This window comes from Lacerta agilis, chromosome 3 (genome assembly GCF_009819535.1).
Source record: "Lacerta agilis isolate rLacAgi1 chromosome 3, rLacAgi1.pri, whole genome shotgun sequence".
In the NCBI taxonomy this organism is placed as follows: domain Eukaryota; kingdom Metazoa; phylum Chordata; class Lepidosauria; order Squamata; family Lacertidae; genus Lacerta; species Lacerta agilis.
This window is the reverse complement of record NC_046314.1, coordinates 45,115,882-45,138,333: the sequence shown is the minus strand read 5'-3', so window position 1 is coordinate 45,138,333 and position 22,452 is coordinate 45,115,882. Positions and strand designations below refer to the sequence as shown.

At 39.4% G+C, this 22,452-nt stretch overlaps 1 protein-coding gene across 2 annotated transcripts in view; it reads left to right on the top strand.

The window, feature by feature from the left end:
• Positions 1 to 22,452, top strand: part of ASCC3 (activating signal cointegrator 1 complex subunit 3) — a 194,592-nt gene that overhangs the window by 62,410 nt on the left and 109,730 nt on the right. For both annotated transcript variants that reach the window (XM_033143493.1, XM_033143494.1), the window contains 3 exons: positions 2,731 to 2,895; positions 9,298 to 9,474; positions 12,190 to 12,261. In XM_033143493.1, the coding sequence (XP_032999384.1) occupies positions 2,731 to 2,895; positions 9,298 to 9,474; positions 12,190 to 12,261 (414 nt within the window). The remainder of the gene's footprint in view (positions 1 to 2,730; positions 2,896 to 9,297; positions 9,475 to 12,189; positions 12,262 to 22,452) is intronic.

The window sequence follows — 22,452 nt, the reverse complement described above, 5'->3', positions numbered from 1 at the left end:
TTAAATAGCCCCCCAGTTGTATCAGTAAATACGTTAGATGCTTAGGTTTCAGTAGACTGAGACTGAAAGATTTGTATAATTGTGTGTGTGTGCGTGCGTGCCTGTGTGCAAGCATACACACACTAACTTCTTTAGAAGTTGAACTTTCAAGGCATCCATTCACATTGGTTGGCAGAAGGCAACAACAAAAACAAAAAAGCAGTACCAACTTGCATAGTCTTTTACCACAAAATATGTGATGCTTAGTAGCTTAGAAAATTTTTCATTAAAAGTTAGCCAGTTACATAAGGGAAGCTATCAATGACTATTAACAACAGGTAGTGAAGAATAGAGTGCCCATGTTCCGTTTCAGTATGCTGACTAGCAAAACAGTTATAGCAGGCCCTTCCTTCCAAAGGAGTTCAGAGCAGCAAACAAGAAGTAATAAAACAATAAAAACATCACACCGTTGGCAATTCTGGAAGTTGTACTCCAAAGCACATGGAGAGCACCAGGTTGGGGAAGGTATTACTATTATAAAGGCCACATTGAATAAATTATTTAACCGGTAGGCACCATTTTCAAGTGTAGCAAGAAAAAACCAGTCCTTCATTAGCTAATAAACAAAAGCTCATTATATTCCCCCCCCCTTTAAGTTACATGAGAGTTTACCTCCTTTTTTAACATCTAAAGCATGGGTAGGCAAACTAAGGCCTGGGGGCCGGATCTGGCCCAATCGCCTTCTAAATCCGGCCTACGGGTGGTCTGGGAATTAGCGTGTTTTTACATGAGTAGAATGTGTACTTTTATTTAAAATGCATCTCTGGGTTATTTGTGGGGCATAGGAATTTGTTCACACACACCCCAAACATAGTCCAGCCCCCCACAAGGTCTGAGGGACAGTGGACCAGCCCCCTGCTGAATAAGTTTGCTGACCCCTGATCTAAAGCTGCACCTTCTATATAGTAGCTGAAGCATGATTAGAATTGTTTCCATTTATAAGGTAGTTCTTGAATTTGAAGTTATATAGGAAGTCCTGCTTTAATGGGTATCAGTTGGCTTTTCTAGTTACAGAACGAGGAAGGTATTATTATTATTTTTTTTGCATGTCCTTGAAACCTCAGATTTATTATTTCCAGTCTGGTGATTTATCACTTCTACTACAGGGATGCAAATATACAACAGATAACTTCTCTCAAATCTCAGCAATAAGTGCCAGGCAGTGAACATCCAGGAAGTTACTCTGAATTTCTGGTGGACATGATTAATCCTGCAGTGTTAATACAGAAATGGTGGAATATTTAAAGAAGTTCATGGATACAGTCATCCTTTTAGCTACACACACTGCCCAGTAAGCTTTATTCAGATGTAATCCTTCCAGGGCAAAAGATATTGGATGGTGGGAGGAAATTTCCTGATTAAGTGATGAAGGTTTGTTGGCCTTAATGTCTCTGGGGACTTGCCAGTCTACCAGCCACAGCCTTGACTGCTAGATTCCCTAACAAAAGGTACAGAGGGATTTCCAGTGCTATGCTAAGGTCAGCTGAGCAGGTCAGTGCATGATGCATCAGTGAGAGGAGTCCCAGGTACACAACTTTCTCGGGGATTGGTGCTGCTGCTATTTTTAGATAAGAAATAAGCTGGGTGCACCTAAGATGTGACTGAGAGATCTCTGCTGTTTTTATGTTACGGTAGTTGGGGCTGTGGTCTTTTAGAACTGCATTGTTTGAGAGGGGATGTTTAATCAGATTAAAATCTATTTCCCTTCCAAACCTACCAAGAAGCTGGCCTCAGATTGATAGTGTTGCCACACTTTGCTTGGGATGTCTGCCTCTTACACATCTGCAAAGTTTTTTCTTATTTGTGAAGGAAACTCTTTTGAACAGTGTTTGAAACTCACGTTGTTCTAGGCGCTTTTTGTGGCAGGGACTTTCATTAGGACAAGCAGTTTCTAAGCTGTGGATGCAGTACTGCGCCTAAGATTTCAGATTAAAACTGCAAAATGGAAGGGAAGAAGGACCTTTTTCTGCCTCCCCACTTCCAGCTACTCTCTGAAGACTGGAGAAGAGACCCTCTTAAGAATATTAGGGGGCTGAGCAGGGTCAGGACTAGACCATGTGAAAAATGAACATGGTATTTTAGATGCAGTTCATTGATTTTCATCCTATTAAAAAGTGTGCCTAGACAATCCGTTGTTGCCCCATAACCTAGGTTTAAGGTGTGATTTAGCTCTTAGCCTTCATATCTCAATTTCTAACACTGCTTTTGAATAACTCAGAAGTTTTAGCTGAAATGTTTTGCTAAGGCAAAGTGGGAAACTTAAGGCCTGGAGACTGAATTCTGCCCTCTAGGCTTCTCCCCAGGCCATACCTCTTACTGGCCCTGCTCCATGCCCTCCTTGAATTCTTTTTCCTGGCTAGAATGTGTCCTTCGATTATGTTGATGCTACTTCTTATATGCTTGAATGGAGGTAGGTAGCGGTGTACTGTATGTATGGCTCGAATACAGCCTACTGTACAAAGGTAAGAGTCACATTGGATAGCTCAGAATGAGATCAGAGGAAAGTGGTTTGAGTCCAGTGTGCTTTGTAACACAAAATGGCAGCGGAATTCTGCTGTGGCAAGAATAAGCTTGACTTGATTGGTTTACAAACTTGTTATTAGTCATTTCTTTTTGTTTGTTTTGTTTTTTTTAAAACCCAGTAAAAAATAAATAAATAAAAATGTGTCTGCTCCTTTTGTCTTTTGTCAGATGCTTGTGACCACTCCAGAGAAATGGGATGTTGTGACAAGGAAGAGTGTTGGAGACGTAGCTCTCTCCCAACTTGTGAAGCTCCTTATTCTTGATGAAGTGCACCTTCTACATGAAGATAGAGGACCTGTGCTGGAAAGTTTAGTGGCACGCACCTTACGTCAGGTATGTGCAAAACCCTTTTTGGAGCAGCCAGATTAAATATTAGAATGAGCATGGAGAAGGCAAATAATTCTAGTTGGTTCCTTCATTGTGTCTAAGCTGCCTCCAGATCATGTAGCAGTCAATAAAGGCTGCTGTGAAAGACAACAGAGAGAGGAAGGATGAAAATGTGTAAATCTGGAAACTCTCTGTTTTGGTAAAATGAATAAATTAAGGGATAATTCAAAATTCCTTCTTATCTTTGAGTTGTATGACCGTATTTAAAATTAAAAGGGTTGTTTCCTGCAGTTTAGTACAGAGGGCAGTATCCAGTTGACTTGTTCCATCAGTGCAATGGTTTATGCTTGTGCAATGCAACTTTCCCCGTCTTTTTACACCCCTGCCCTCCAATAATCAGCCAGTGTGGTGTAGTGGTTAAGAGCGGTAGACTTGTAATCAGGTGAACCAGGTTCGCATCTCCGCTCCTCCACATGCAGCTGCTGGGTGACATTGGGCTAGTCACACTTCTTTGAAGTCTCTCAGCCCCACTCACCTCAAAGAGTGTTTGTTGTGGGGGAGGAAGGGAAAGGAGATTGTTAGCCGCTTTGAGACTCCTTCGGGTAGTGATAAAGCGGGATATCAAATCCAAACTCCTCCTCTTCTTAATCTATTCTGGAGTTAAGCACTCCTCTCTGTTGGTGGAGTTCCATTGGGCAATGGTAAATCCTTGCGCTGACAGAACAAGGTACTCAGTGCTGCTTTGGATACAACCCAGGATACAACTCACAGTGGTGTATACACCATCATGGCATATAGACTTATCACATAACTTCAAATATAAAATTATAAACATAGTTAACTCTGCTAAAAATAGTTGGTTTTAATATTCTAATAACAAACATTAGGAGTTCAAGGCATAATTCTTAGCAGAAGTTACTCTGTCTAGATTATACCTTACACCAGACAACAGGGAACTTGTTGCCAATGAAATATACGGTAGTTGGACTGCTAATGCCATTGCTCCTGGCCCACATGTCCAAGGTCCAAGGACGATGGGAATTGTAGTTGAATATCTAGAAGTATTAATACTGTGGGTGAAATTCAGTGTTACACTGTTACAAATGTTCCATAGCAGCTTGTCAGCTTACCCAGTGAACTATTCTGGGGTTTTCCTGACTCCTCTTACAAATGGGTGTGGGGTTGGGGGTGTTCAGAAGAAGAAGAGAGGGGTTCAAGCCCCATTGCTCAGGGCTTCCACAGAATCCTGTCTGTAGTTTCAGTTCTGTTATTTCATATTTGAAGTTGAACAGTTCTTGACACGTGGAACCCTCAGAAAGTGTTGAGTACTCTTACAATATTTAAACATTGGTTAAGAAACATTAATGTCATTATACACTGAATATAACACAGGTGTGAAAATGAAATCCTCTGGTCGAATGAGATGTTAGCTAAAGTGGTGCTTAAAATTTTCAGCAATTCTTTGTTCAAATATTGGAAGAGTGGCAATACTCAAGGGTTGGCTTTTTTGGCACATTCTACTGTGAATTAGAGCAATATATGAGATGATTGTTGGGGGTTGGAGGATAGCTGTCTTTTTGATGTGCTTTGCTGAGCTCAGATTTTGGTCCCTTCAACTCAGGGGTCAAGTTACATATCTCTCAGGGTAAAAGCTGATGTGACCTTAGCTAAAAGGGTTTAAAACACGAATGCACATTATGCACTTTGTGAATTCTAAAAGTTCCTTTTACAAGATATTTAAATTGAATTGACAAAACTTTTTTTAGTGGAAAAAGGCTTTGAGCTTTGCTCATATGCTGTGGATACAACATCAAAAGACTCTTCTGAAACTAATTGTAGCTTTGATGTTTAAAATTGTGCATTCCTGAAAATAACAGGGATGTAAGATGAAAATGCTTAAATGTTTAAAATAGAAAAAAAGTTAAATAAAAAAAACCATGCAGTTCAGTAATATCTACTTAGCAAATTAGTGCACTTTAAATTTCTAAGTTTTTGGTCATCATTTGGCTGGTGCATTGATGACTACCTTTTCTGACTTAGACATTTTGTCTAAATTAGTGATGGTAAAAGTCTCCCACCACCCACCCCACCCCCCTCTCAGTTTTAAAATGGTTTCTTTTTCCTAAACTCTATTGGAGTAGCCTGGGAGAAAAACTTGTCATTTTTTGTGCGCTCTGTCCAGATTTGCAATAAGAACAAAGGAGTTCCACATCAGCCCTCTGTACCCTACACTAATTCCCTAATCTTGCCCTTGAGAAAGGGGAAAGATTTGTGGTGGTAGGGGGTTAAGCAGCAATGGTGGAAACAGAAGCCGTCCTCTCTCAAACATTTAGCTCTTCCCTTCCATTGCTTCAATTTTGTTAAGGCAGCGAACGCTTCTGATGATAGAATCATAGAATTTACATCTACTTTGAAGCCCCAGAGATTCACTTTTTTTGAAGGGTTTTCTATTCTCTAAATAGGCATCTGCACCACTGTCCCTTTATTACGCTGCTTCTCTTTTTGACTTCTCCTGCATTCTCCCTCATTAGTGGTGTGTTGCTGCTGTTCATTGCATTACTCATTCAGAGATCAATTTGTCAAAGCCAGCAGGTGTCTCTGGACGTTGACCCCATAAGAAACCCAGAAGCGGTGGTGTGCTCATTGAAATAGGACATTCAATTTGTATTAATTTCAGTGCAAATGCTGCAAACCCTTGGTGTAGAATCCAATGTAGCACTACGGCAATCATTCCATCAGTGCAAGGATTTCTGCATCAGCAATGCAATGTTTTTACCTTCTTGTCCCCCACCTCCACCCTAAGTCTTTTCTAGGTGTTCCCTGAACACTCTGTGGCAGGTTTGGGGAGGGCATGTGGGGGGGGGGGGAGTCCTACTGAACACATGGAAATCCTTGTGCTGATGGGACATATTAGTAGAATATAGCCCATGCCCTCTAGACATATTCTAACCCTTCCTCTGTCTATCATCCTTGGCCTTTTACTTAAATAATTCACGACCTTTTAAACTGGGGGTATTGTGTTTGTTATTATGGGTATATATTTTGGTGTTTTTATATTGTAAACTGCCCTGTGTTCTTTGGGTGAAGGGCAATATAGAAATTTAATTTCATTGAAATAAAATAAATTACCGGTAATTAATTTTAAATTGCTCTATAATAAAAATGCAGAACTTTTGCTTGGTCGAATGTGTGTTGGGATTCTCTTGCATTCTGTCTGGCATTTATAGGAACCTGTGTTACGGTACGCTCGCACCACATACAAAAGAAATCTGATTGTGCTTTTTTAACTGTCAGGTGTGGAAAGCCTCATAAAATAGGTATGGGTGTTTATCCATCGCAGAATACTGCAGAGTTACAAGGCTTTGAGTGTTGTCTTCACTTAGTGGGTTTTCCCTCTATTGTTTGATTTAAGACTACTATTAATAGAGGCTCAGGAGGCCAGAGTACTTTAAACACCAGAATTCATTTGTTAGAATTAACCCATGTATAGCATTACTCAGTTGGGTAGTTGCCTAGTAACAAATGCATTTTTGTTCTGAATAGTTAAGGCACATATGCTTTCCAGTTGATTTTTGTGCATAACTTCTATGCTAATCATTATTGCAGTTAAGGATGGATAAATAATTAAACCCTGAATATTTAGTCATAATTGTAGAAATGCCTGCTTGCATAGGCCCATAACAGTCTGTGAGATGGAATTTGGTGCTCAGATATGACCCCCTGACTCCCACTGTTGTTGTTGTTGTTGTTGTTGTTGTTGTTGTTGTTGTTGTTGTTGTTTATCTTGAATAAAATATTTAGCATCGTGTTTCCTGAGAGAGGCTTAATGGTAGCAAATACTGCTGTTGTAGGACTTGAATCTGTATGTCTTCCAAAATTACAGTCCTCCATCCTAGCTGTCAGTCTCCATTCACTTACGTGTGTGTGTGTGTGTGAGAGAGAGAGAGAGAGAGAGAGAGAGAGAGTTCTGGTGTGTTCCTTCAATGTTTTGTTGTCTGTCTCCGTATGCTCTTAAGAAAACTTGGGTCATAAAAACTGTTGACAATATCTTTTGGAACCATTCTGTTGGTGGCGGTGCATTCTCTCACCTGCCTGTACCCCCCCCCCCCTTTTCAGCTTTACAAATCTTTGCTGCAATTAGCTAAATACTAATTCCCTTAAAATAACTCAGTGGTAGTATATTTGCATCATGAGGGATTAAAGTATTCAGCCGTGTCTCCAATTAACCTCATAATCTCTCTTCAGAATTCTTCCACTCCCAGTCATAGTAAATTCAGTATCAACAGCATGGTATTGCAGCTATAATCAAATGTTAAAATTTTAGTACATTTCAATCTATGTGGCATTTAAAGCTGCAGGAGTTGAACCTTAAAAGTGTTGTTTAATATTTGAACTTATTATCTTTATCGAACATAACTTTCTAATTTTTTAAATGTCACATGCAGTGCCATGATGCCATTTTAAGACATGCAGAGAGCCACTTTGAACAGTTCATAATACTGTATGGTACTGATCTCCCCCTCAAACTACTTGCAGTAAGATTAGGTGTCACTGAAAAACATTTTGGAAAGAACCATTAAAAACTGCCTACACCCTTCTTTTCTTTTTCATGCACTAGTTTCAGTAATTGCAAAAATTATACGGTTCCCATATTTCCTCACACTGTTACAGTTACCTGTCAATTAGATACACCTATAAATCATGACAGGATTGCTCTTTGACTCAAATCCGTTTCGGTGTTACCATCATAATGTGGAACAGCGTTGCCTTCAGACTACTTGGTGTACAAATTAAATTGCTTTATTAAAAAATAAAGAAACAAGTCCTTGTTGGTTCTTTGCCTCTCTTTGTTTGTCTGTCTGTCTACTTCTGTACTCCTTTTGCAGCAGTTCAAAGTGACTTGCATCAAATTTAAAAACAAAACAATAAGCACAAGAACAGCACACCTATACAGATTTAAAACAGACACAAAAAAGTTTTTCCTTTGAAAGAAATACGCAAGTTAGGTCCCTGGAGCAAACTGACAACCACAGAAAAGGTTGGAAAGACTTCTGCCTTATCAACACCTGTTAGAAGACCGCAGCATTCTGTACCAGGTGAAATTTCAAAACTGTCGGAGGGGGGGATCCCCGTGCGAAGTGCATTGTGGTAATCAAGCCTGAGAGATCCAGAACCATGGATCCATCTGATCTGTCTGAAAGGGAAATGCCCCCTTACTAGCCAAAGACAGATGAAGCCACTCCTAGCAACAACTTGTACAGACAATTTAGGAATCTGCTGGATCTAGGAATATCCTCCAGGCCCTTTCTTTATTGCATCACAGGGAGACATATCCCTCTCCAGAACACAGCCGTTCCTCCTCCTCCTCACCTTGTTTTTTGTTTTCTGGATTCAGTTTTAATCTATTCTTCCCCCATCCATTTGACCACAGTCTTCAAACACTGGCTCAGGAAACAGATAGCTTCAGTAAAGGTACATAGAGGTTAAACCAGTCAAAAGTTTCCATAAAATTCTGAGCACACTCAAGTGAATCTCAGAATTAATGGATTTGAACATGAACTGAGAAAATCCTTGCTCTGCTATATAAATTTAATGCTGCTAGGTTCTTTATCATCAACTTTGTTCAGCTTCTTTTTGTTCTGAACTCCATGTGCTTTGAAGATCTTACTGCAAGTGTTCTCCATCTGAAGCATACACACTTCAGGAACAGTTCTTAGTGCCACGGTTTGAGAGCAAGAACACGTTCTATAGATAAGTGCTGGGTCTACTGCAAGACCTGTCAGGACCTACTGCAGATATCTGAGTGATGTGGCTTGTTTGTTCATTCTGGTAATTTATTAGTTGCTTTTCAGAGCTAAGATTTTACAAAGTGACCCTCAGAGAGAAATATTGCTATAGAACCACAGGTAGAGCTGGTGCAGACAAGTAGCTACATGAGAGATAATGAAGTAGATCACAAAAATTCTTGTAAGCGAAGACAAGAGTAAAAAGATACATTTTTAAAGCCTCCTTTAATGCCAGAACTGAACTGATTTGCAGTATGTCTAGAGCTTTCTGACTCACAGTTGTTTAACCATGGAAGCAACTTGGCTTTGGCTTTCTAAATTGAGTTGATCTAAATCAGAAGTGGGTTTTCTGAGAAAGGACTACGAGTTCAGTTCAGGTTCTGACCACAACAACTCACCCTCAAATCTTCTATTTTGAATGTGTCTCTAATTGCTGGGCCTTGGGGGTTTTGTCAAGAAAAGGAAAAAAACTCCTGCTGTGCTACACATTGAGCAAAATATTAGTATCCACTAACCCATATTTATATATTTATGTGGAAAATATTTTTATATTTTATTAAGGTATTAACTCTGGGCTTTAATTAAAAATGTGCTAATTTAATGACATTTTTTTTTTTTACAGGTTGAATCTACCCAAAGCATGATTAGGATCTTGGGCCTTTCAGCCACTTTACCTAATTACCTTGATGTTGCTACATTTCTGCATGTTAATCCCTATATTGGACTGTTTTATTTTGATGGCCGTTTTCGGCCTGTTCCACTTGGGCAGACATTTCTTGGTATCAAGACAACTAACAAGGTACAGTTTTGGTATAAAAATATTTGAAATGAGATGTTGAGACAATCATTCTTAGAAACATGTTCAAGTAGTATTTCCACATATATCTGTAGTAGTCACCATCCTTCTCATATTACCATCCCTTTGTCTCTCCCTTCCTTGTAATACCTTCTTCAGCATTAGATTTAAATTGACTACTACTTTGGGGTCAGGATCTTATTAAATTTTTGTTTGGTTTACAAAACTCTACAAAGTGCCCTGTATGTTTCATGGACATGTAAGTATACAATATCCAGTATGTTAGCATGTGTATATTGTTCAAAGTGATTCACGTATCTTATCTTGGCAATCCTTATGACAAACCTACAAGGTCCCTGTATACCAAATGGGGATCTACAGTTTGCCATAAGGCAACAGAGTGAATCTTTTGCTGAGTTGAGATTTGAATTTGGAACATAGTCTGCAATTCTAATTTCACAATAGAACTTCTGACTAAAGTTGCATAGGAATAAACTATTAGTCACTGTGCAACACTCATTACAGGGGAGATGTGTGAATTACTGCTTCAGACTTTACCCAGCAAGACGATAATAATGATAAATAAATACATGGAAGCATGGGAATTGCTCTGGAGTTCTCTTTTCAGTTCTGCTGTCTGATTCCTATGTGTTCCTGCATAATACTACAGCAGCACAGTATTGCTGATGTTGGAAGAAATATCCAGTGTCTCTTTTTCCTTGGAATATTGTTGTTTCTCTTCATTAAGTTTGCATTTGAGAGTTGGATTTGAGTCTTCTTTGACTTGCTCAGTAGTGTCAAATTCCCTTCCCTCCTTCATGATTACATTTTGCCATGATAATAGAGATGGTGGTTTGCATTTTATTTCTTTGCTAGTGAGTTATTTATTCACTTTAGTCAACTATCCTTTTAGTAATGATGTGCTATGGACAGAGTGTCAGCTATGACTATGAATTCCCTAGATTCATTTTAAGCTGTTGCTGCCTTCATGATTGAATTATTTCCCCCTTGGAACTCAGGTAGAGCTAGCTGTGTTGCAGTGTGATCAGGAATTATGTTATCCTCCAACTATTAATATAAATAGAGAGTTAATATCAGATTACTTCTCTGAAGCTGTCTTTTATCAATGTTAATGCATAAGAGTCAAGCGGCACAAGGGGTTCTATAGTGCAAAATGCTTGTGAAATTAAAGTTCAGGTTTCTCCAGGTAAGTTGATGGCTTCCCCATCCTCTGCTTTCATTCAGAAGGAACATACCAAGCTCCAGAGAGAGCACAAGATACAGATAGCAGTAGTTTTTTATTTGGAGAGGATAAGGAGTCTGAATAAGGACAAAATGATAGAATCATATTTTTGGAAGGGACCACAAGATTCTTCTGTTCCAACCCCCTGCTGTCTAAGAATCTTTTGCCCAATGTGAGGCTCGAACCCACAATACTGAGATTAACTGTCTCATGCTCTATGTCCGTGTGGCACTGAACATGTTCACACATCATGTTCTGTCTCAGCCTGCAAATTTAATATGTAATGCTTTACACATTTACTTGGTTGTAAGTCTCATTGACTTCTAGCTTACTTCGGAGCAAACATATATAGGATTGCTCTGTTAAGTCTTCTTTTACCTCACCTCTGCAAATGATGCAAATAGCAGCTTTGCATCAGTTGATTGGTTTAACAGCAACCAGACTGCTAAAGCAGTCTGTTAACCATGAAGCTGCAAATCTTGAATATTTATTTCACGATCCTGTAGGGCATCTGTTTGTTCCATAGTGTTGTATGCAGCTGGTGAAGCTGGTTTTGTCCATTTAAAAAACGGGGTGACTTCTAGCTCCATTTGATACTATAAGTACAAAAGGTTGCCAGGCCTTGCATTCTAGTAGGGCCTTGGAACTCACTGAAATTGTGGCGTCATTCTGATGACTTCAGAATGTTTCAAGTGCTGCTAATGACATGGAAATAGTGACTAGGAAATCTTCACGCTACACAGATCAAGGCAAGCTGCACACCTGATCTAGTTTGAGGAACAGAACTTCTCTAAGAAGAAATGTTTTAAGTTATTGGTGTTAATATTTGTACCTCTTTGTTTCCACGGTGTAAGGTCCTTGGATGGTGGCTCATGAGTAACTAGGCAAAACTCCAGCCGTTCCTTTAGTAGTATTATTGTGCATACTATGTACAGTGCAGAGCTTAAAAGATCATGTCTGTATCAACCGTCTGCAGAATCCGGGAGTGGCCCCTTCCAGTTCTGACCCCAACATAAGCGTTTCGGTATACGAAATCTCTACCTCCCCTCTTTTTGTTTCACCCCTCTGCGTACTTGGGGCGACGCAAATAGCGTGTCTCCCTCCTCGCCCGCTGACCGAGAGGAGTGCAGGGTCTCTCCAACATCCCCAGAGCCTGAGCTGCCTGCCCCTCCCCACTGGAGACCTCTCTGCTCCCTCCGCTGGATGAGGAGGTGCTACTGGTCAGGTGGCCCTGAGGCTCTCTGTAGCATCCCGAGAGCCCTTCCACCACCCTGCGCTGAGCCGGGGACAGTTCCCTGACACACGGCATCTCAATGAAAGAGAAATATGTATCAATATAATAAAAGTATGTCTTTGTCAAGCATTAGTAAAACACCATAAATTTTTAAAATTATGCCACGTTAAAGTTGGTAGCATGGGAATACTGTCTTTTACATTTTGATACTACAATAAAGCATTTGTGTTGTATTGCTCAGGTGCAGCAGCTGAATAATATGGATGAAGTTTGTTATGAAAATGTCTTGAAGCAAGTAACAGCTGGACATCAGGTATGTTTATTCATCGCCTTTTAAGTTAGAACCTGCTTGTGAATATCCACAAGGATTTATTCTTTGCACACATAAACACTTGGATTTCGTTCTATTCAGAAAACCAGCTGACTTGGCCTTTTTTGAGGTTTCTGGAGGCGGTGAAAAGCTTCTAAAAATGAAAGGTTTTCATGTAAGGAAGTTGCACAATCAAATACTGCAGAATGCAAATGCAAGCACATGTAGAATTTATTTCCACTCGTCGTTTGCTATTTGGCCTTCTTCTGCTGTGTAGTAACTTGAGAAAAATTACCCTGCTGTAATGAAATAATGTACTTTTCCACTGAAGGTATGCATTCATTTCATACCAGATGAAAAATTAACTGAATGCAGCCCATTTGGTTCAACGTTCTTTTATTTCAAAACAAATATCAGAATGGGTGCAGATATGTTCACTATCATTATCCTATTTATACCCATTGGTTACTTTTTGGCTATTGGTTTCTGTGGGCACTGTTTTATTTTCCCAGAATTATTACTATTGTTTCCTTCTGCTCAATCATCCCAAAGCAATGTGCAATAAACAAGAAGCTAAAAACACAACAAACAGCAGATACACTTAAAACAAAACTAAAACAACGCAAAATACGTTATTGTTTTTACAAATGGCACCCATTGATCCAGCTTGGAAAGCCTGCTAGAACAAAAAGTGCAAATAGTGGGTGCCTGAAATATCTTGACAGGAATGCTGTTCCACTGAACAAGGGCAGCCACAGTGAAAGCCTTGTCTGAGTTGTTGCAAAGTGAGCTTCTGAGATCTTTGAAACTTGCAAGAGAAACTCACTCATAGACTGCAGTGACATATAAAGGATATACAGTGGTACCTTAGTCCTTGAACAGCTTTGCTCCCAAACAAATCGGCTCCTGAACACCGCAAACCCGGAAGTAAGTGTTCCAGTTTGTGAATGTTTTTCAAAAGCTGAACATGTGACGTGGTTTCCACTTGAGTGCAGGAAGCTCCTGCAGCCAATTGGAAGCTGCGCCTTGGTTTTCAAACAGTTTCTGGAGTCAAATGGACTCCCGGAACAGGTTAAGTTAGAGAACCAAGGTACCACTGTAAGAGAGGACAGTTTTTCAAGTAACCTGGACCTGAGCTGCATAGGGCCTTATATGTTAGTACCAACACCTTGAACTGCCTGGTAGCAGATTGGCAAATTACGCAATGTTTTATTGTGATAGACTACTCCCAGAAGCAACCTAGCCACTATGTTCTGCACCATTTGTAGCCTCAAGACTAACTTATTGACCACATTGCAATAATTCAAAGGCTAGGATAGTATCTCATTCCAGGGTAGAAATGATGGTAACTAGTTAGGGCTGGTATTTTTTTTGTGCTGGCAGGCATTGTTTCAAAGAATGCTGTTGAACTACTCAACATTTGGAGTGTTCTGGGAAAATAAAATTGAGCTCTACTACCACCCAGTTCTCCATAAAAATAGAAAAGAGAGGGGGGGGGCTAGTGTGCCTATCATATTCTGGAGCTGATGAAGTGCATTCTAAGTGGGTCTTTCAGTCATTAAGCATCCATAACTGCTTGAAAATATTAACAGGGCTTTAGTTGGGTCAAAAGTTGAGGTGGGTCACAACTAAAAAGTCTCAATGATCTTAATAGCATGGAGAGTGGATATGTACCCTATATGGCACAAACACAGGATTTCCAAATGGTGATTGTATACTGAGACGTTTTATTAAAAAAAGAGGGGCGGGGTTTGTTGGGTGCTTAGAACGGAGTCTGATGTATTTGCTGTTAGAAGTGCCAAGCATTCTGTCAACAAAATATGTTGAATGTTATATATATCTCCCACTTATTAAAGTCTGTTTTCTATAATGTACTGTATTAAAAGTGTGACATAAAACCTCTCCACCTACTACTAGTAAACCTATAATAAAGCTGCCTCTAGCTGTTTTCAAATGGTGTCCTTAATACATCCTTACTCCTTCCTCTTCTCCAAAACTGGTTTCTTTCCATATGCATGGCAAGTTACCGAATCTATATTCCATGGGTTTGCAGCTACTAAGAAAGTGTTTTCCTCCTGAAATGAATTTTAATGTTTCCCCCCCCCCCCCCTGAATTATGTATTTTGAATGGTTTCAGATATATCGGGTCCTCCATTAAAAGAGGGCACGTGTTGCGGTGCGACCAGCAACCCGACCCAGTGTTGTGGGGGTAATTGGAAAGCAAGGCCACAACCCCTGATAGGTCGGTCCCGTGTTGCTGGGGTGAAATCTGGCCAATGGGGCGCCGTAAAATGCAGCATCGCGGGACCTATTTAAGCCCATGCGAGGCTGCTGAGCTTCCTCTTTGGGGCCTAACGCATTGGAACACCCACTCAAAAGTGGGTGGAGCCATTCAATTACCCTTCCTCCACTGTAGTATACACCAAAGAGGGGGTGGGGTGCCTTCACTGGATTCCTGTATGGTTTCCCTTCCCCAGGAGCCCCCCCTCCAATTTCTATTCAATGAAGCAGTCATCTGTGAATGCATTGTCATTCACACATGCACAACGGCTGTCTTAAGTGTACATCTCAGCTTGAATGTGGCATAAGTTTTTCTTTCAGATTGAAGCTAGTTTGAGATTGATTTTGAATGATTCTACCCCTCCTTCCTTATGCTGGTCTACGACCGTAATAAAGTTGTTGTTGTTGTTGAGAGGAAAGGCCTCAAACAGCAGTATTTCTAAAGAAATTACAGGATAGCTCTGCGTTGTGGGGTAACATTGTGTGTATACCGATTCAGAAGCACTGGAGCCAGAGTCAACAGCATACACAGTCATAGTCTCTCACACTCCAGTTTAAAAGTGCACATTGAAGAAATTATGCATTCAATGTCATGTCTGGTTCAGTTCCACTGACTTTATTTGCATCTCAAATGCAGCCAAAAAAGGAATCCTATGGTGCAGGGAGGTGGGTGGAACCTTGCTATTTGAAGATGCTCAAAGGTATTACTTATTTGTTGCAGGTACTTTATTTTGGTCTCTATCCACCACCACTTCAGGTGTCTGAAAATGTTCGTGATTTATTGGCATTGGCAGAATGAGAATAGCATTATGAAGAAATAATTTGGAAGCAATGCATTTTTCCATACTCAAAACTAGGACTGGATTTATTATTGCCTGCATTACTGTAGCTACTATGATTTATTAATAGTTTGTGATAGGCTTTTTGACAGCTTGATAAATTATATCCACGGGTTATCCTTTATCTACTATTCTTAGCTCCTCAAAGAACATAGCATCCTAACAAGGCATAATTTTCACGTCTGCAATTCATGCTGGTTTGGTTCAGTCCCATTACTGTAATACAGATTGTAGCGTGTGATATTCAGGTGCTGTTGTATGTTGGTGTGCATTAATAGATGTTGCTTGTGTTACTGCTATTAAATAATAAAGGACAGTGGGAGGTAGTATTATTCTACACGGGCATGTGCTTATAACAGATGGAAGAAAATCTTTTCATGTTGATTTTTCAACTGTCCTACTCCGCAAGACTTCGAGCTCCTCTTGGCTATTGGGAAATTAGAAGTTGGCGAATCAGCCTTTAATTTTTATCCATCTGTTCAAACTAATGAGATGTCTCGTTTGTAGGCTTCACTTTGAATTACTCAATGCAAGCGCAGTGATAGCATTCTTCCCTCAGCCCCTCCTCCTGCATAAACTTGCCGAAAGGGATCATAATAGATGTCTTAGTCTTGCTGTGCCTTCCCCTCTTTTATGGAAACCTTTTAAAAATAGGTGGGAAAATGCACACACAAAACCTACATACAGAGTTGACTTGCTTTCTCGGTAGTGTTTACGAAAGCTGTAGGTTTCTAAGGTTAGCTTTGTACTAGAGCACTGCCTGCTCCCTTAAGATTTCTACTAAAAATGTATTGGAACAGTTCTAATTGAAAAAATCTAAATACTCACAAGATTTTGAGTATGACATTGGATGCTGTTTTGAGTTCCCTTTCCAAATAGTTAACTGTCTCCCTCCCGCAGTGAATGTTTTCCTATACCTGCTAGTTTAATCTTTAATTATTATTTTTTCTCTTGTTCAGGAAAGATGGAAGAAGAGATACTTAGTTTCAGTTTCTTCTTTTAGGTTCCTGACAAGCATGTTACTATTGTTTTCAAATGGAAGTTCAGGAATCATGTTACGTTCCTTCTGCCCTAGGTTGGTGTGACTACTCTTGGGCAAAAGACCTCAATATATTGGTGAAGTGGGCTGAGCTAGGTAGGATCGTGGAAAACATGGGATGCTTTTTTTAATTAGCGAGCAAGACACAGGGAAGGGGAAAACGAGTTTGGAGGAAAGTGTGGCATTCCTTTCCTATAACTTTCAGTGTCCATTATGCTGGCTACCATGTGTGAACTCCTTTCCAAAGAAGAAAGTCAGCCGAAGCCCAGCAGTACATTAGGATACAGCTGCATATTACACCCAACTAGGTTATGGGTGATGGGGAAATGACACCATATTTGTGAATTTCGCAACAAACAAACAAAAACAAAAAAACACCCTCCACCAGCAACTAATGATCTGAACCTGGAGTGGGAAAACTGATTTGATTTGATTTTGTATATTTCTCTGCCACTTTTCCAACAACCAATCTGAACTTAACTCAAAAGCAGCTCACAATGGTAAAGTGTTATCAAATAAAATCAACACTTCCCAATACAATAAATGAACCAGAACAATGTGATGTAGGGTAGCAACATGTCCTCTTCACAGAGGAGACACAATTTGAAGGGCTGTCAGAGTACAGTAAGTTTCAGGGATGGGGGAACCCCAGGCCAAGATAAAAAAAAAATCTCATTGATTGCTCTGCCCCGCTTTGCCTCTGATCCTGCTTTCCACTGGTGTGTTACCTCCAGGAGGTTGATCAGAAGCGTATGTGACCCTCAGGCTGTAAAATGTTGCCCACCAGACTCTATTTGAAAGGTGTCCAACCCAGATCTGGTTTAAACCCAAGAAACCATAAGAAGGAAGGGCAGAAGCTTTAAAGCTGCCCACCACCAGCACTCGGATAGCAGAGGTCACAGTCAGCTCCACTATGATGATATAATTAATATTTACATTATTTCTAAATTTGCATCTGTACATATAAATTAGGATATATTGTACAGTTTTTATGCAAGCTACTGTTCTCTTTTCTCCTCTGTTTTAGTGATGACTTACTTTCTTTTCTTTTATTCTTTTTCTGTCAGTATGTAATTGACCACCTTATCATGGAGTAAGTGTTGGTTTATGTTACAGGAGGGAAGAGAAGGAACAAATTTAACAGTGATCATACGTATGGAGAAGCAGAAACGTGTTATTTAGACTGTCATTTGTTGATGAACTGAGAAAATCCTTCCTTGCTATCAACATATTTTTATGCATTTTTATGGCTTGTTTTAATCATGTATGTTTAGAACAGTGCTTCTCAAAAGGTGGGGCACCCCATCCCACCAAGAGGGAGATATGAAGGTTTCAGGGTAGGTGCAAATGTTTTTTTTAAAGAACAGTATAATTTTAAAATAATAATTAAAATTCACAATATTTCAATCCTTTTGAAAATTCGAATAAAATCATTCAGAAAGCTATGTTTTAAGGGAGATGTGGGATTTTCTTGTTAGCTAAAAGCGAGGATGGGTTTTAAAAGGTTGAGAAGCACTATGTTAGACTTTGTGTGCTTCTCTACAAAGTAAGACTAGAATGCACATTCAAAACATTAAATATATGTAAAGCATAATAAAAAAAAAAAAAATCCTACCAGTAGCACCTTAGAGACCAACTACGGTAAGTTTGTTCTTGGTATGAGCTTTTGTGTGTGTGTGCATGCACACGAAAGCTCATACCAAGAACAAACTTAGTTGGTCTCTAAGGTGCTACTGGAAGGAATTTTATTATTTATTATTTTGTTTTGACTATGGCAGACCAACATGGCTACCTACCTGTATATGTAAAGCATGTTGGTTCTCATACGTTTCCTATCATATTGGGGAGAAGATTACATGCATCCATAAACTCTTAATATAATACACTAATGTGTAATGATGCTTTAACAGTAACACTGAAGCGAGAACTGCTGTTGAGAATGTCAGCCTTTAGTTACTTTGCATATTACTGGTTTTATTATAGACAGAAATTGCAGGAGTGGAGAGCAGTGGCACTGCTGAGTAGTGTCTTCTGAACTAATGATTACATTTTAGTTTTGACCTGCTTGCAACTTCTTCTAATTTCACACATGGATGTTTCCTGATCTATAAACTGCAGTGCATGCACTCCTAATTTGTGTGTGGTGTTTTTAAGGGAATTTTTTTTTATGCAAGAGGAGTTTGGTTTTCCATATTGTAGAACCAGCTAGCATTCTTTCTTGTCAACAAGACAGCTTAGTTTTTCAAATCGCTTTGCTTCAGGAACAGTCCCAAGAAGGGGAAAGCTGTGTTCTTCATTTGCGATCCTCTTTATGCATTCTTGAAACCCCCTTTCTTTCCCACACATATTATTTATACCTGCCATCCTCACCCATACAGCTCACACACTTAAATACTCATCCTCAAAATTAATGGTCCCTACCACGGCATTGCCACCTCCTTCAACATGTTTTCACAACAACTCTCATTCCATTCTCTTTCTGGACCCTTTGCTTTGTAGCTGGTGTTCATGAACTTGACCCAGTGCTCAAAACCATCATACAGTATTATAATGCGAGGAAAATATAATTTGCCCTTTAGGTAGGAGAGCAATAACTAGAGAGTGGAATGTGGTTGCAGGTTGCTTTGTTGCATTTCCTTTAAGTTTATTGAAATGTGCATTTCTTTTAGTTTTTGTACAGTATTTTTACTTCAACCCTGTCATAATATATAGATGAATTTCTGTCTTTTACTTGACTTGGGCTTAGGAGTATTTAGGACCATTTTGAAGTCACGTTAACAATGGAATCCTTTATGTGACTACTCAGATGTAAATCCCACTGAGTTCAATGAGCTTGACTCCCATATAAGTGTATATAGGATGCAATGTGTGGCTGCTATTTATATTTTTTTAAGCTCATAGTATGCCAGTCCCAGTTTAAGTAATATTCTTCCTTCCTCTCTGAAAAGTCTGCTTAGTGGTGTTCCCCTTTTTTGCATTATAAATCTCCTGATTTGGTGTAAGGGTGGGTTCCGACATTGAAGAGGAAAGCTGGAAGGTGCTGATCAGCTATTGTCATAGCCAGCCCCTACTTGGAGTGTCACCCCAGGAAGGATGCATATCAGCAATATTTTCCTATGTACCGTAGTGACTGTGTAATGTAGGGTGTTGAGTCTCCTGAAGGAATATGTCTAATTGCAACCTTACACAGGTAGATTTAGGTAAAAACTAGGATTTACCATCCAGCCACTCACTCAGTTCTGTACTGTGGGTTGGTGTTGGTATAGCCATATGTTTATAGTTGTGCTTTTCAGCAATATTTAATGTATCTGAATGCTTTAATATGACAGAACTTGCCTATGCTACCTGCTTTTCTCTTCTTTTTTGCAGCCTTGGGTTTGTTTATTGTGACAAGTAGTTTAGAGGTGAGCAGAGTGGCAGATTCCTTCATCTCTCTGAAGTAATGAGGCAAAAAGCCTGAAGTGACTTGGAAGGCATAAAAGTGCTGCTCAGCTGGAAAGGGAATTGAAGTTTTCTGACGAATTTAAGGCACTTCCCCTCCGTTGGGGTAGGGGACACTCATGGTAGGCTGTAGGCTTTGGGGCATCCATCACTTTAGTTGTAGACCAGCTTTTATATACATCTCACTCAAGGTGTTTTGGAGTACAGTGGAATCTCTAGTTACGTACTGTCCTCCTTACGAACGCTTCGGGTAATGAGCTCCGCTAACCCGGAAGTAGATGCTCCTTGTTGCAAACTTTGCCCCAGGGATGTGAGTGGAAGTCGTGCAGCGGCAGTGGGAGGCCCCATTAGCAAAAGCGTGCTTCATGTTAAGAATGGTTTTGAGTTAAGAACAGACCTCCAGAATGAATTAAGTTCAGAACCAGAGGTACCACTGTAAATCATTAAAAGATTTCAAGTGTGTAAGTCTTTTTAAGGGTCCATTGCACATGAATATGAATGAATCAAATGAGTTCCTTAGAGGCCAGTTTAGCTGTATAACATATTTAGCCCATTATGGACATTCTGGAATTTCCTCTTTCACCAGGGGTCGGGAAACTGTGGCCCTTCAAATGTTGGATTCCCAACTACATTAAACTCCAGCCAACTTGGCCAGTCCTGTAGTCCAGCCACATGTTCCCCGACTCCTGGTTTAAGCTATGTACCACCTGCTAAAGCAATATAGCTGTGGTCTAGTTTAATATTATTAGGGGGATTTGGCTCAAAGTCAGGAAGCCCAGAACCGACCCCACTCCTACCATCCAAGGTGGAGGGCTGCTAACCAGGCTCTGGGACAGTTGCAGTAAGGACTTGAGACACTTCCAGAGCTGTCCTACAACATTCCCAGAGCCCAGCAAGCAAGGAAAACCCACTGGATGTGTGGGATGGGGGGAAATAAATGAAACAGTCAGTTTTCCCAACTCCGTTTGTTTGTTTGTTTGTTTTTCCAGACACCCACATAAGTTGTATATAATACACCTGTACATAATACACTCTGTATATTTTGTAGGACTATACATTGGTAGTACTACACTGCACTAATCCTGAGTGCATGAGAATATGGGGGAAGATAACAAGGGTGTCTGGCTATATGAAGTCAGAATATTTATTAGTTTTCTTCATTCCAGGGTTGGTTGGGCTGCTTGTAATTTTGAATAATAACCCTTCAAGTTCATTGGCATCCACAGAAATGTGTTTGTTAGCTGTCTAATGACTTAAATTTTCAAGGCAATAGGCTAGCCACTCTTGCTTAATTTTTGTACAAGAATAGACACTGCTGTTTCTATATATTTGAATTGTTACTGACAGGAATGTTTACCTATTAGTAGAAGCTGGCAAAAGATTAAGTGATCAATTGTGTCACAGTAAAAAAAAAGAAAACATTAACCTTCAGGCTCTCCGTACTTGGATTTTGAAAAGGCTTATGATAGATCAAAGTCTCCTATAAATTTAGTAGTTGCAGGTTAGATCTGTTTGTGTTATAGATCAGTAATTTGGCTAAGGACAGGAAGCAAATGGACAATTTACACAATGGAGGAAAGAATCCGTGTTGGGATTAACTGAATCAGATAGTCTGGTATGGGGTGAGAAGTAAAGTTAAGCCAGGCTGCAGAGAACGCCAAATTATTTAACATAACAAAAATCAGAGTGTGAAGAATTTTAGAGGAATTTCTTCAAACCTTGTGAATGGGCAGCAGAATGACCAATGGGATTCAGTATAAGTGCATGTGCACATTGGTAGAAAATAAAAGCAAACCACAACCTGACTTGGACCCCCTTTGGTGTGCTAAATGTTCCTCTTTTTCACACAGTAAAATTTAGGATATATGGTAGTATTTATTTATGTTTTTGTAACATTGTGCCTTTTATATAAATTCATAGTATGACCATTTTTGAATGCTATTTACATTTCTGTGTACCTTATCTCAGAAACGGTATCATAGTACTTTTAAGCATTTGGTTGCTTCAAATGGTTGCATTAGTAAAATAGTTGGAAAGAAGATTTCTGTCTTTCAGTGTGCATAATTTAATTTGATGTAAGTAAATACATCATGCATTTAATTCAGGATTTTATGCTCTAAAGGTGTAGTGAATATGTCATTAGTGGTGATCTTGCATGCTAACTGGTAACAAATTGATTCTTGCAAAAAAAAAAAAGGTAGATTATGCAAATATAAATTACCCCACAAGCTTTTAAGTTGCAAAAGTTACCTTTGGGAGTCATGTTTTGCCATTAGTATTCCAGATTTTTCTTCAATCAAGTGAGTTTTAGGCTTTATACAGGACTATTCCAGCCTCACAAATTAAGTAGAAATTTAATAATAAGAATTAGATTCAAGAGCTGTAAACATATAAATTACAGCACAAATAACAATTGACATGAGAGATTTGTTTCTGTCTCTTTCACACATCTTCCACTTTTAACCACATTTCATGATTTATTTTAACTTTACACTTGATTCAATTCTGAAGTAAATTCAAAAAGAATGCAAATGTAATGCTTGTATGGCAAATGCTAGCATTCCTTCACTATGTTTTCCAATTTCAACAAATTGA